General features: G+C 42.4%; 1 protein-coding gene across 3 annotated transcripts in view; it reads right to left on the bottom strand.

The window, feature by feature from the left end:
• Positions 1–3690, bottom strand: part of Eif2ak4 (eukaryotic translation initiation factor 2 alpha kinase 4) — a 90544-nt gene extending 86854 nt beyond the window's left edge. For 2 of the 3 annotated variants that reach the window (XM_052183218.1, XM_052183221.1), the window contains exon 1: positions 3435–3689. In XM_052183218.1, the coding sequence (XP_052039178.1) occupies positions 3435–3578 (144 nt within the window). In that variant the 5' untranslated portion in view covers positions 3579–3689. Of the gene's footprint in view, positions 1–3434 lie in introns of all 3 variants that reach the window. The other variant, XM_052183222.1, reaches the window with a different exon arrangement.
• Positions 3691–16102: the final 12412 nt, after the last annotated feature.

Below are 16102 nucleotides of genomic sequence, written 5' to 3'. Positions count from 1 at the left end.
CTCTAAAAAAATGAATACTTTGTATATACTCACCAAGTTTATCTTCTTTTCTCAAACATTCACCCATTGTCAAATTAAAAAAAACAAACATTAGATTCTTTAAACTTTAATACGACCTTCGGCTCCATTTTGAACAAACATCACAACATTCATAATTTGTTCTAATAGAAATTGGAACAGGATTAGATAAGGTGCTATAGTTTCAATGTGTCCCTCAAAAGTATTAGAAAGCTAATCTATTCTAATATAGTCTGGTATTTAAAAGATCATGAGACAGTGACTCTCTAAGATGATAGAGAGAGACACAAGCACCCACGAAAGGCCCCCTTGGCCATACCTTCTCCCATTTATGATCAGCAAGGTCCTTACAAAGTTTAACCCCTTGATTGTAGACTTTCTATGCTCTAGGACTGTTTTGTTTTTTGGTTTATAAAGTTTCCAGTCTGTAGTAGCATGTTATAGCAGCAGAAAGTGAATGAAGAAGGTATCAGGCAAGACCATTTAAAGTATCACATTGAAACACTGGTCAGGAAAATTCAGTATAGTGAATGGCAACAATGTTAAACACCAAGGATTGTTAGAATCTACAATAGTTTAAGACAATGTTGTAACAGTGTTGAAAACTAAAGAGATAGTAGCAAGGGATAGATACAATTACATTTGGGAATTGCTAATATCAACTTAGGAAAGCTTTATACCAATCACTGGAATGGAAGGGTTAGCAACCTGTCAGCAGGCTGGACTAGCAGTCTGTAGGGTAGAGGCAGCACTTCAGATTGGCAGCAGAAGTGGAAACTTCACCTCTATTTCAAAACGTGAGAATGGATAGCACACGAAGAATGTGATCTAGACCCTCTTGAAAAAAGCATTTCTACATTTATCTGATGGAAGCTTTGAAAAAGTGATGTCTCTGGGGGTGGTGGCACATGCCTTTAGTCTTAGCACTCAGGAGGCAGAGGCAGATGGAGCTCTTGTACATCATGACATAATTAAATAATTAAACAAGAACATCTGATGATTTATCCTTTTTCTTTTCTTTATGGTAACACTTTATGAGAAGGGGTAACTTGTTTTTTATGGAAACAAGAAACACTTGTTTCTTGGTACTGAAGAATAAAAGGGTGTGTTAGGCAAGCACTCTGCCTCACACTGGGAAGTACTTTCAGATGGGGAAGAGGTTCATCAAACAAGTAGTTCATTTTGATTCTGTTAGGAATTTTAACTGCATAAATTACATAAATATGTCTATGATTGATTTAGGAGGAAATTTTTGTTTCATGTTACCACAAATATTAATTTCCCTAACATATATCTATCTTTTTACCATTGAGTAAGAAAACAGACCTTAGGGTAGAAAAATAAATCAACAAATAAGAACAGTTCAGAGAAAAAGAAAAATAGTGATTTACAAACAAAGGTAGTTGACATGATTTCTAACCAAAGAAATACAAACTAGAATGGAACAGGTTTCATTCATTTACTGTCAAAATGAAAAGCATGGAGCATTCGATGTTGACATAGGCTAGAGAGACCAGCGCACTCAGATACAGCCAGTGGGCCGTGACACAGAAGCAAGGAGGGCTTGCAATGCCTCCTAAGGGAGGGCACAGCCCTTCTGCTGATACAGAAAGCTGGACAAGATAAATAAGTAGTATTTTTTAAATGGCCTTGAATTATAAACTATATCTTAAATGATTGGTGCCCAAACTTTAAGGTATGTAAATTAATTTCTGATATATATTCTGAACTGTTTGACTATCTGTGAATGATATGCTTCAAATTTATCAAAAAATTATCAAAAAATGACATATCCCCAAAAAGTTAAAAAAAAAATGATCTGAGTTTATTGGCAGTAAATTTGGCCTGAAATGAGAAGGGGTAAATGTCCCCACTCTCTTCAGGCTGACATTTGCATATTCATACATCTATTTCATTGTGTTTACATTTTGAACACACCCCCACAGGCATGGAAGAAGGAGGAACTTAGGAGTATGCCTAAGAACACTTCTAAATTCTGAAAACCACTAGGCCTCAAGGGTTCTAGATTCAGGATAGTGGCTTCGAATAACCTTTCCCTGAAGAAAGACAAGTAGCGGGTGCTAATGAGACCTTGTTCAAAGAGTAAGCTCTGACTCATCAGACTGAGCATCAATTATTTGCCTGAGAGGCCTATGAAAGAAAGTGTTGGTGATATTGCTTGTGAGCCAGAGCCTACTTCTGAATAACTCTACCTGCCTTTTACGGTATCTGTATTTAGTCTTCTTGGTTATAAAAGCCACCAGCTGTAAATTCTTGGGCTTACTGGGATCAGCTGTAAGTTCTTAGGATTATCAGCATCATTACCTAAAGTGAAGGTTTTCCTTCCACTTTCCTGCACCTTGGGAACATAAAACTAAAGAAAAGCCAGCTGGGTCTACCTGTGTCCCCTGAACATTCTGTAAAACTATTCTGGTGGCTTAGGCCCTACTTCCTGGTTCCCTGGAAACAGAAGTTGCCAGATGACCTGTAGGTTATCTTACTATTTACCAGAAGCATGTATAAACTGTATGTAAAGTTACAAATAGTTCTTGAAGGCCTAGAAAAGTAAGCTCCCGCAGGCAGCTGAGGTTTTGTGCCTGTTTTATCTATGACTTGTGTTCCCAGCATCTAAATCGTTAATTTAAAAAGTATATTGGTTTAGTGGGAGAATCTTGGCCCTGACAACTTAAGGAAAGCCTATTCCATAAAAGAAATGCTAGATGCAGAGAAAACGCAGATACTGTGAGTTACAGAAGTAAGGCAGATGGAGGAAAAAAGTACTTCCAAAATGGCAATATCCAGGAACATTTCAGTTCGGCAGATAAACTATTCAAGGATAGGGAGAAACTGTCACTGTCCCCAGCTTAACGATCACACACACACAAAGGAAAGTGATATTTTAAATAAAACAACTCGGTAAACTCTGCATTACAGCGACAATAAACGTGTTCTAAACCTTTTCTTCCTCAAATGCCTCAGAGGAAGGTACAGAAAGTTCTTCCATACCGGAAACGGTATTTACACAGTGTGACCTAGGAGTTTGTTTGCTGAGAGCACAAGGCCTGGACCCACGCCCCCTAAGCATCCCCAGCACAAAGTAGCAGTGAGTGACTCTGAATGAGCGGTCATAACCCACCTAGGGACCTGGGGCGAGTCGGGGTGGGTAATTAGGGGACGTCAGTGGGAACAAGAAGCGCTGCAGAGAGAGGAGCGGGCCCCGGGGGGTGGGGGGTGGAGAAGAGAATTCAGCCCAGGTGCTGCCTTCTCAAGACCAGCAGCGGCGCAGAGGCAGAGAGTGAAGGTGGTGGAACTGCAAGATGAAAAGCCTGCAAGATCTAAGTGGTCGCCCCAATTTGGAGGCGTCTGGCTGGGTCCCTAGACTGGAGAACACCGGGCCAGACCAACCACGTTCCTACCGGTCCGCGCGCATCCGGCCGCAGATCCTGGAAGTCCGAGCCGTAAATGGCCTCCAGGGCCTGCAGCTCGTGGTCCTGTCGCTGTGAATAGCTCTCCTGCGGCTCAGCCCGGCCGCGTCCAGAGGACCCGCGGCCCCCAGCCATGGCGGCCGGGGCAGGCACAGCGGCCTAGGCGAGGTAGCGGTGATTCTCGGGAGGGCTGTGGAGCTCCGGCCCGCGTCCTGACCGAGCTGGGGGCGGGGCCTCGAGTCGGAATCGGGCCTGGGGGACGGGTCTCAAGCTGGTGACAGGCCTGGGGGTGTGGCTCTGCTCTGGGGAGGAGCTTTGAAGACAGGACCTACAGCGGAGACGATCCTGGGGCGGAGCCTCGAGCTGAAGACCAGCCTAGGGGCGTGACTCTGAGCAGAAGAGCGGCTGTTGGGCGGAGCCTAGGCCAGGAGGCGGGTCTGGGGGCGGGGTTCTCTGCGTCTGACTCCTTTAGCCCACACCGGAGAAGGCCATTGGCCCAAAACTTCTAGTAGAACGTGAGTAGGGGAAAGCTTTGCCCTCTTCCTGAGGGGAGGAATTAGTCAGGAATTGCCAACACTGTCGGAGAGCAATGCTCTCAGGGTGGAGTGACAGGAAATAGTTTTCACAAAACAGGTCTATAGCAAAAATAGGCGCTGGAATTCCTTCACCCTGCCTGGATAATGAGAGGAAAATTTAAAGGAAATTTTAAAGGAGTTCAAGGAGTTAAATGATTTATCTTACCCGACCTTCCCAGAATGAGACTACTGGGAGGAAAAAACGTAAACCCTTTCCCCCACATTCGTTATCCTTGAACCATTAATTAAATGTCTCATGCATGCTCTCTGGACTCTCTGAAATTCTCTCCTTTCTTTCTTTCTTTCTTTCTTTCTTTCTTTCTTTCTTTCTTTCTTTCTTTCTTTCTTTCTTTCTTTCTTTCTTTTTCTTTCTTTTTGTTTTTTGTTTTTTGTTTTTGTTTTTTTCGAGACAGGGTTTCTCTGTGTAGCCCTGGCTGTCCTGGAACTCAGTCTGTAGACCAGGCTGGCCTCAAACTCAGAAATCTGCCTGCCCCTGCCTGCCAGAGTGCTGGGATTACAGACGTGCGCCATCACCAACTGGCCTCCTTGCATTTTCAACTCCCACAAAGAGAATTATCCAACCAGTTCATTTAAGGTAAAATTGAGAGTTCCCATTCATGTAAATTGCTACATCCTACTTTACATATTTAGGCATGTATGTGTGTCCATATGTACATACGTAAATTTTGAGTCGGGTCGGGATCTCGCTCAGTAGCATGGGCTGGCCTTGAACTCACAGTAGTCTTCCTACTTCAATCCTCTCAGCACTGGGATCATGAGACTGTGCCACCATCGCTATTGACCGTACTTTTTTTCAAGCATGTAAGTAGCCTGTCTATTCAGACATTGCTCTTGCTTTGTCGTCTACATGTTTTGGCTTGATTCAGAAAAACTGCACCGTCACGCCTCAAGTCAGGTGAGGTGGCATGTCTCTGTTCACCTTGTTTGCTTCTATCTCGTTCACTCAGTAATGTTGACTTAGGCATCTCACCTTCATTCATCCACTCTGACAAGACAAGGTAACGCAAAGGCCTCTTAAAAACCATCTTCTCCTTCCTTAGCCTGGAGACCTGCTCTGTTCACACACAGCAGCACTCAAATCCTGAAGATATGGCTTCCTTTTTTTTTTTTCAGCTCTGGCATTCAAATTGTCATCATTTCCTCATTTTCCCCCTAGGCTGCAGCCCGTTTTGACCACCTCTTCACTGGCTCTCTGTTCAGCCCGTCTTCATCCTTGTCCTATGCTAAGCAGCTGCTCGTGTTGCAGTCAAAGTAAAGTTCCTGTATCACAAAGATGGTCACACCAAGCTCTAAAATTCGTCCATTTCCAACTGGTCTTTTTCTATTATAAAAGAAAAACTCACTATGGAACTTTTTTCAACACAAAAGCTGAAGAAATATTATAACCCCACACATTTGTTATCCAAGTTCACAACTTCAGATGTCTTCACCAGTATTGTTTCATTTTCTCCATCCTCAGGAATGCTTTAAATATCAAATATCATGGGTTTTGTTTATAAAGAAACATGTGTGTAACAGAAAAGGACATTTGAAACCAATATAAGGTCACCATTACACCTTAAAATATAACACTTCCTACATTATTAATATCTATATAGTAAATTAATACAAAATAATACAAATACTTTTATTAATAAAATAATTATTGTGTGACCGTCTTTTCCTGGGGTGACACAACACACACACACACACACACACAAATTCACCCCAAAATAATGAATGCACCAATATATAACTAGGTGAGCCAATGGGTTATTATTGGTGCTACTAATAGAAATGTGGATGAGGGGTTACTTAAAGGAGCAGGGGTGACTTAAAAGCAGCTATATCAGCAGAAAATGCACCTCAGCAAGAGGGAAGACCCTGGACGCTACTACTGTGAGTTGCCTGTACAGCTTGCAGGCAGCCTCACACTGCACAGACCTAGAATCTCTGAGAGGTCCACAGGCCAGTGTCTTCTCCCTAGAAGTTGTTCATCTTTTTTTCTACTGCTGTGGAGGGGGTGTTTATTTCCTGGGATTTGTGAGCGTCTGCATCCCTCCTGGAGGTGATGTTTCAATCCAGAGCGAATTCATAGAACAAGTGACCATATAGACATGTTGAAAAGGGTCCTGCTAATTAAGAAAATTTCACTGTATCATTAATGGATAATATAAATGTTAAACCAGCGATTTGCTACCAAGTAATTCAAAATGAAGAGAGTTTTGTTGTCCATATGTCTATATGACACACATGCCCATAAATACCTGTCTTCGTCAGGGTTTCTATTCCTGCACAATCATCATGACCAAGAAGCAAGTTGGGGAGGAAAGGGTTTATTCAGATTACATTTCCACAGTGCCATTCAGCACTAAAGGAAGCCAGGACTGGAACTCAAGCAGGTCAGGAAGCAGGAGCTGATGCAGAGGCTATGGAGGGATGTTTCTTACTGGTTTGCTTCCCCTGGCTTGCTCAGCTTACTTTTTTTTTTTTTTTTAAAAAAAAAGCTTTATTTATTAATAAATCTTACATATTATTTACTAATAAATAATATGTAAGTACACTGGAGCTGTCTTCAGACAAACCAGAAGAGGGCACCTGATCTCATTGCCGATGGTCGTGAGCCACCAGCTGGTTGCTAGGATTTGAACTCAGGACTATCCAGAAGAGCAGTCAGTGCTCTTAACTGCTGAGCCATCTTTCCAGCCCCTCAGCTTGCTCTCTTACAGAACCCAAGACTACCAGCCCAGGGATGGCACCACCCACAAGGGGGCCTTCCCTCTTGATCACTAATTGAGAAAATGCCTTACAGCTGGATCTCATAGAGGTATTTCCTCAACTGAAGCTCCTTTCTCTGTGATAACTCCAGCCTGTGTCAACTTGACACACAAAACCAGCCAGTACAGTATCTAATGTTGACCATGGGAGAATTTAAGTGGAAGAAAATGTGAGTTCTTTGAATAATTTTTGCAACATCTTGCAAATGATAAGTTTAACATTAGTTTAATATCATATTTTCAAAATAAGAAACTAGAAATCATCAACTGTATTCCAAAGTAGAAATTTTGTGTTTTCATTAGTTTCCCAAAGTTCTGGTTCCTTGTCCTTGACAGGGACCTTGTTAGTCTTTAAATCTTAAACATTGTAATAGAGATGCAGCAATGTCTCATTTTATTGGTTTGAAAAAGCACCCTTATTTTTCCCAAGTTTACTGACACTCAGGTAGGTAGTTCAGAGAGTTCCCATATGCTCTCTCCTCCAGGGCTTTCCCCAAACATTTGTTATTACAGTCTTCTAATGTTACTATTGTTAATAGAAACAGATAGGACAGAAACTGTGTGTGCAGAGACTGGCTGACTGACCAAAACTGCAGTGATGTGAGGTTCAAATGTTTCAAATGCAGAAGCTAATTATCTCATCTGGGGCTCGCTTTAGCACCATGGATAGCCATTCCTTACCCACCTCTGTGTTAGAGCTAGTATCCTGTGACTGATAGATAATTCATATCTATTAACGTTGCAGGCACCCAACCCAAAAGCTAAGAAGGACATCAGAGAGAATCTGAGGCCTATAGAAAACCTTCCCTTATCTTGCTGTAATTATCTCTTTGATTGTCACCAGTGTATTTTAAACTTGTGATTTATGACTTTTCTTTGTTCAGTAAAACTATAAAACACAAGGAAACAACTTCCAGCTGGAACACACAACCTAGGACTGGTGTCCTGGGCTGTGACCACTCAAAACAGCTTCAGAATAAACTGTCTTTTATTCCTTTTAAGGCAAGAGCTGTGGTTTGTTGTTGTTGTTGTTTTTGCATAGAGGCTGCCTTATTACCGGCTAACATTCATATATTCATCTATTAGCGTTCAGTGTTGTACAAATACAGACTGTGACTTATCCAGCATGACCTTACTGTGTATGATAGTTCATGTTCTTAAAGAGACTGCACGCTCCAGTCATTTGTCTCTTAGATAATTCTCTTTAGACTTTAATAGCTGGTGTCTTTTCTATTGTTGTAACAAAACACCATAACCAAGGTAACTTATAAAAGAAAGCATTTAATTTGGGGCTCAAGGTTCCCTCCATGACCTTCAAGGTGGGGGAACAGGCAGTAGGCGTCAGGCATGGCCCTGGAGCAGAGGCTGAGAGCTTATATGGGATCCGTAAGTATAAGACAGAGAGAGCTAACTGTGCTGCTGTGGCTTTGGAAAGCTCAAAGCCATCACCCAGTGACACACCTCCTCCAACAAAGCCACACCTCCTAATTCTTCCCCAACAGCCCCACTAACCAGTGGAGCATTCAAATATACAAGCCTATGTCGGGCATCCTTACTCAGATCATCACAGTTAGATGCCTACTATTTATAAGAAACATCAAATGGCACAAAACACTCAGTATAAGTAAGACATTCTCACATGACTGTTTAAAGGGCCCAAAGGGTTTTAGTGTTCGTTGCTGCTGCTGGTGTTGTAACACTTCAATGGAGTCTAGTCTGAAGCTATTATGAATTTTTCAGTTTTACTGTCTTAGTTAAGGTTTTACTGCTGTGAACAGACACCATGACTAAGGCAACTTTTTTTTTATTAGCTATTTTCTTCATTTACTTTTCTAATGTTATCCCCTTTCCTTGTTTCCCCCTTGGAAAACCCCCTATCCATCCCCTTCCCCCTGCTCATCAACCCACACACTCCCACTTCCCTGTCCTAGCATTCCCCTACACTGGGGCATCAAACCTTCACAGGACTAAGGAGCCTTTACAGGACCAAGGGCCTCTCCTCTCATTGATGTCCAACAAGGCCATTCTCTGCTACATTTGTATCTGGAGCCAGGGGTCCCTCCATGTGTACTTTTTGGTTGGTGGTTTAATCCCTGGGAGCTCTGGGGACACTGGTTGGTTCATATTGTTGTTCTTTCTATGGAGCTGTAAACTCCTTCAGCTCCTTGGGACCTTTCTCTAGCTCCTCCATTGGGGACCTTGTGCTCAATGGCTGGTTGCAAGTATCCACCTCTGTAATTGTCAGGCGCTGGCAGGGCCTCTCAGGAGGGAGCTATATCAGGCTCCTGTCAGCAAGCACTTGTTGGCATCCAACATAGTGTCTGGATTTGGTAACTATATATGGGATGGATACCCAAGTGGGGAAGTCTCTGGATGGCCTTTCCTTCAGTCTTTGCTCTACACTTTGCCTCTGTATCTTCTCCCATAGGTATTTTGTACCCCTTTAAGAAGGACAAAAGTATCCACACTTTGGTCTTCCTTCTTCTTGAGTTTCATGAGGTCTGTGAGTTGTATCTTGGGTATTCTGAGCTTCTGGGCTAATATCCACTTATCAGTGAGTGCATACCATGTGTGTTCTTTTGTGATTGGGTTACCTCACTCAGGATGATATTTTCTAGTTCCATCCATTTGCCTAAGGTTTTCATGAATTCATTGTTTTTAATAGCTGAGTACTACTCCAGTGTGTAAATGTACCACCTTTTCTGTATCCATTCCTCTGTTGAGGGACATCTGGGTCCTTTCCAGCTTCTGGCTATTATAAATAAGACTGCTATGAACAACACGTGTCCTTATTACATGTTGGAGCATCTTCTAGGTATATGCCCAGGAGTGTTATAGCTGGGTACTCAAATAGTACTATGTCCAATTTTCTGAGGAGTCCCAAAACTGATTTCCAGAATGATTGTACCAGCTTGCAATCCCACCAACAGTAGAGGAGTGTTCTTCTTTCTCCACATCCTCATCAGCGTCTGCTGTCACCTGAGTTTTTGATCTTAGCCATTCTGACTGGTATGAGGTGGAATCTCTGGGTTGCTTTGATTTGCATTTCTCTGATGACTAAGAATGTTGAACATTTCTTTAGGTGCTTCTTAGCCATTCACTATTCCTCAGTTGAGAATTCTTTGTTTAGCTCTGTACCCCATTTTTTAATAGTATCATTTGGTTCTCTGGAGTCTAACTTCTTGAGTTCTTTGTATATATTGGATATTAGCCCTCTATTGGATGTAGGGTTGGTAATAAGGCAACTCTTATAAGGAAAACATTTAACTGGGGCTGGTTTACAGGGTCAGAGGTTCAGTCCATTAGATAAAGTAGGGAACCTGGCAGCATTTAGGCAGATATGGCCTGGAGGAACTGAGAGTTCCTAAGGCAGCTATGAGAAGATTGGCTTCCAGGCAGCTAGGGTTAGGGTCTTAAGCCCATGCCCACAGTGACACACTTCCTCCAAAATAGTGCCATTTCCTAATAGTGCCACTCCCTGGGCCAAGCATATACAAACCATCACATTTACTGTGGCAAGATCATCCTCTCTAAGCCAGTTGAGTCTGGATTTCTATGAAGTAAGAAGACTGTGTGAAATAAGCTTTAAAAAATTCGGACAGGGTGAGGGTTGTAGTTCAGGGTGAGGGTTGTAGTTCAGTAGTAAAGTGTTTGACTCATATGCTCATCAGACTCACTGATGTCTGGGGCTGGAGAGGTGGCTCAGCACTTAAGAGCACTGACTGCTCTTCCAGAGGTCCCCAAATTCACTTCCCAGCAACCATATGGTGGCTCACAGCTATCTGTCATGGGATCCGATGTCCTCTTCTGATGTGTCTGAAGACAGCCACAGTGTACTTGTATAAATAAATAAATCTTATTTTTTTTTTTTTTTGAGACAGGGTTTCTCTGTGTAGACCTGGCTGTCCTGGAACTCACTCTGTAGACCAGGTTGGCCTCGAACTCAGAAATCCACCTGCCTCTGCCTCCCAAGTGCTGGGATTAAAGACGTGTGTCACCACTGCCTGGCTTAAATAAATCTTAAAACAACAACAACAAAACTCTGACATCTCAGGAGAAAAGAGGGGGAGGGGTTGGAAAATGCGAAAAAGGACAGACAGAAAATGAAAAGGACATCAAGGATAGGTTGGAACTATTTCTCGTTTTTTAAAAGGCCTGCTTCCTCCATGTCACTGTTGCTTCTTAGTGGATCTGAATGCTACTCAGTGGTCTTTTTCTGATGAGCAAAAAAGTGTGCATTTCAAAATCTGCAATTCAGTTTTCTTCCTGTAGTGTTGGGGCCTTGTGCATTTTAGAAAGGGTCTCTACCTAGCTAAAGCCCCAGTTTGTTCTCTCTCTCTCTCTCTCTCTCTCTCTCTCTCTCTCTCTCTCTGCCTCATTCCTTCATTCTCTCTGAGGTGTCATTAAGTTGCTTAGGCTGGTTGGTCTGGAACTCATTCCACAGCCAAGGCAGACCTTAAGCAAATGATCCTCCTGCCTCAGCCTCTGAGAAGCTGGCATTAGACCCGACCCAGTTCTTTTACTCCTGTTGTTTGTCATCTTCTTGGGCCTGAAATAGAAAAAATATTTATTAGTAGTCTTTGTCTCTCCCTCAGTGATGCAGATATAGGCCAGATTAGACCAGATTAAAAGTAGATACAGGCAGGTTTATTAGGAGGCAGCTCTCAGGTGGATTTCCTATCTCACAGGTAAAAGTCAGTGAAGACATGCTTCCAGGCTAAGGCAAGTGAGTTTTATGAGCCTGGGCGCAGGGTGATGACCTGTGAGCCAGGAGCTAGGATTGCATCCATTCATGGTCAAAAACTGGCCCTCTGCTGGCCACTCTTTGGCAGGTTGCCAGAAACTCAGAGAGGAGAAATGGTGAAATGTTAGCCCTGTGTTTTTCCAAGCAGGCAGGAGCAGTTTCTTTGTTAAGGCAGGGTTGTGGGAAGGAGGGCAGTCGTGGGGGGGGGGGTTCCTAGCCTGTGCAGGGGATGCGCTGGGGTTCCAGCCTAGCATTCATCTCTCCCTGTGGTCAAGAGGGTCAGATGCAGTGTGTGTTTAATTGTAGCGCCTGCCAGGCATAGATACGTAGTGCTCTAACATGGAACCACATCCTTAGCCCAACAAAGTCTCTTAACCCAGTGCTCAACCCCACAGCATTTACTAGTGGCCTGCTTTTCTCCGGGTTCAGACCCCAGTGGAACTTTGGCTCCTCTGTGTTCTGTAATAAGCACGTTGCCCAGAAATTGACCAACACAGCTTCTTTCTGCTGAGCAAAATTTGCAGTGCAGTCCCTGGGCAATTAGCCTGGGCTATGCCACACGTGATTCTGGATGGCCGGTGCCTGTCTTGTAGTCAAAATGCTGGATCAGAAGTCTTTGCACTGTGGGCATTCCAGACCAGGCATTCTGAGTTTCACGGAGCTACCCTGTGTACTGTGGGATGCTGAGCGACACTTCTCTAGCTTCTGTCTATCATGGGCTGACTATATAGAGCAGACTAGGACGGAACTCACTCATTGTGTCTTAATTTGCATTTATGTCATGAATAAAGTGTTTGATCATCTCTTCCCATGCTTATTTGTAATCCTTGTATCTTCATTTTTACCTGACCTATGGTGCACCTAAAATGTTGAATTGTCTTATAATTGAGTTTAGAGCGCTGTTCATATATTCTTGATGCACATCCTTTATCATCACATATGAGATTGTCAGCTTATCTTTTCCTTCTCTTGACAGTGTTTTCCAGAGAACAGTCATTACTTTTGGAACCAATGCTTTTTTTTTTTAATTTGACAACAGAATCATATTCTTTAAAAGAATTCTCTTAAAGAAGAAAAACCAAATTTTTCTTCTATAAGTTTTATGGACTTCACTTTCTTATTTGGAAACATCATCCTATATTAGTTAAAACGTTTGGGCTGGAGTTTTATGGGTAGGCATGAGCAATACCTTGTGATCCACAGACAGACAGACATGTATGTAAACACTCACACATACACACACACACACACACACACACACACATGCAGTTCTGCACCATGATTCCAGTCCTATAATATGCTAAGAAACACACATTTAGTAATAGAAGATAAGGCTTGCCTGTGGCCAAGACTAATTGAGGAGGTGGGCAGAGGGATCCCAGAGAAGCTAACTGTTCATTTTAGTGGTACTCATTATCAGGGTTAGGGTTATAGCTTAGCAGAGCACCTGCCTATCAAGTACAAGGCCTTAGGTTCTATCCCCAGCAAGGCAAAGCAAAAGGAAATGAACTAAAAACCCTGCATTAACCATTAAGGTGTATAGTGTGTCATGCATCTGCTATACCCTACCATTAAAAGAAATTCCTCTATTTGCAGTGGTTTATTAATCCAAAATCTAAACAAGTTTAACATGTTGCTTTGGGTTTCTGTATGTTCAGTAAAGGGTCAACTCAATAGGTTTAGAATATATAAACATACATTTCAGAGAATACCCCCGCTTGGTAAGAGTGTTTTTGTCTGTCTGAAGTCCCCCAGCTTCTCAGCATACTTGAAGATTTTCCTATTCTCTAAATCCTCTCCTTCCTTCTATTCCATCCTTCTTTCCTTCGTGGTACAAAATTCTTCATTTCTGAAAGATATTGTCACTGGGTGAAGAACTCAATCAATCATTCTGTTCTTTCAGCAATAATGAAAAAAGGGTGTTTTAAAAGTTTTTATTTGGCATACAATAGTTGCTATATGTATAGGGTGCAGCATGGGGGCACTGCTATACATATATGCATATATAAGGACCAGATCACGGGGTCTGCCATCACAAATGCTGGACAGATTTTTTGTGTTAAGAATACACAGGACCCTCTGTGATGGCCATTCCTGGTTGTCAACTTGACTACATCTGGAATGAACTACAATCCAGAAATGGAGGGCACACCTGTGATCCAGATCTTGAGGCAGGAAGGCTAGGTTTCTGACCTGGATCTTGGCATGGAGATCTTGAGGCATAGTGGCCATAAAAAGCTTAGGCCCAGGCAAGGTAGTACATGCTTTTAATCCTAGGAGACTGAGGCAAGCAGATCTCTGAGTTCAAGGTCAGTATGGGACAAAGCAAGGCTCCGATCTAGGTGTGATGGTGCACACCTTTAATCTGGGTCATACCTTCTGCTGTAGGCCTACATAAGGACATTGGAAGAAGAAAGTTTCAGTCTTCTTCTACTGTTTGCACTTACTTGCCAGCACATCTGTTAGAACCTTATTTCTTCAGGATTCCAGCTTATACAGAAGACTAACTGAAACAACTAGATTCATGGGAGTGAGCAACTGCTAGATTCTAGGACTTTGCATTCATAGCTGCCCATTGTTGGGTTAGTTGGACTACAGACTGTCATTACAATAAATTCCCTTAATATATACAGACCTTCCATAAGTTCTGTGACTATAGAGAACCTTGACTAATATATCTTCTTTTCTAGATATTTTGGGGATATACAATTGTTGACCATCTGAGTTAACCAATTAGGCTGTAGAACATTAAAAGTTGTGTGTTATTTATGTGCACGTGTATTCATGTTCACATGTGTGCAGAGGCCTGAGGTTGGCTGTCTTTCTTGATTATTCTTCACCTTATTGAGGAAGGTCCCTTGCTGAACCCAGAGCTTGCCATTTTGGCTTGCCTGGCTATCCAGCTGACTCTGGGAATTCTGTCTTTGTATCTTGAGTGTTGGGATTATAGGTACACTACCATATCCACCCAGTTAGAGATCTCCCAGCTTTTCTATGCTACTTAACTGTTGTCTTAGTTACTCTTCTATTGCCACATAAAACACCATGATCAAGGCCTTGTATGAAAGGAAGCATTTGAGGATTCGTGGTTCCAGATGGCTAAGAGTCCATGATCATCATAGCTGAGAGCATGGTAGGTGGCAGACTGACACTGCCCTGGAGCAGTGGGTGAGAACTTACATCTTGAGATAATGAGAGAGAGGGAGGGGACAGGAGAGGGAGAGGGAGGGAGACAGAGAGGGAGAGACAGACAGACAGACAGACAGAGAGAGAGAGAGAGAGAGAGAGAGAATGAGCTAACTGAGAATGGAATGGACTTTTGAAATCACAAAGCCCACCTCAGTGACACACCTCTTCCAACAACAAGACCACACCTCCTAAACCTTCCCAAACCATTCTACCAGCTAGAGACCAAGCATTCAAACATACAAGCCCACAGAGGCTATGTTCATTCTAGCCACCACAACTGTCCTCTGTCTATTTCTCTCCCCTCTCGTTCCCTGACCCCAGTTGCCATGAGTCTGCTTTGGTGAGATGAACATCTTTAGCTTTCTCATTCCTATTTCTTAGCTCAGTGTCCTCCAGGCTCACTCACGCTGCTGGGAATGATAGAATTTCATTGCTTTTATGATGGAATAAGATTCCATTATATGGCTATTCCATGTTATATCTATTCACCATTAATGGATGCCTAGGTGGATCCTGTATCTTGTCTATTGTGAACCAGAGCATGGCAGTACAGGTGCCTTGAAAGAGTGGCTTATTTCATTTCTGCTGGAATCATGCCCAGTTGCAGGATTACATGATTTTGTAGTAGTTCGGTTCCTAATTATATTTCTTTTTACATTGCCACACTGTTTTCCACGATGGCTATACTATTCCCAACAATATTGTGTAAGAGTTCTTTTTTGGCATACCCTCCAGAATTTTGTCTTTTGGTAACAACCATTTTAACTGTGTGGGATGTATTATTATGGGATTCACTTGCATTTCCCTGATTCTGCTGAGCAGACCTTGCATGTGTGTCTCTGCCGCTTCTTTCTGACCTATAATGGTTTCGGTGAGAAACCTAATGTCATTCAAATGATTTTTTTCTTCTATAAGAAACGTTGTGTGTCTCTTGGTCTACTTTTAAGATTTTTCTTTTTTTCTGTGATTAGATTAGTAAGTTTAGTGATGACAAGGTTTAGTGTAAATTTTCTCTAAGATCAAGACTTTTTGTTGTTGTTAATTATAGAGGTTTTAGCCATTATTTTTCTGGATACCTTTTTTGAATCATTCCCTCTTTTCATTTTTGGTAGGTAAAGGCTCTCTGTGGCCTGGCAGCCAGGCAAGGAGACACAAGGCTGTTCCTGCTGCTCCAGAAGTACACATTAAAAATTACCTAGAGCCTTATTGCCATCTAGATAATTGTGGGCACTTATATATTTATGTGTGGCTGGTTTAAACTAATTAATAATAAACTCTGACTCACCAATAATGGTGTCACATTTAAGAGAGAAATTAAAGCACTTCCCCCAGGTGTCATCTAACCAAGAGCAAGCCCAGACATGAAATCTCACC

This window comes from Apodemus sylvaticus, chromosome 5 (assembly GCF_947179515.1).
Source record: "Apodemus sylvaticus chromosome 5, mApoSyl1.1, whole genome shotgun sequence".
NCBI classification, from domain to species: domain Eukaryota; kingdom Metazoa; phylum Chordata; class Mammalia; order Rodentia; family Muridae; genus Apodemus; species Apodemus sylvaticus.
This window is presented reverse-complemented; position numbering and strand designations above follow the sequence as displayed.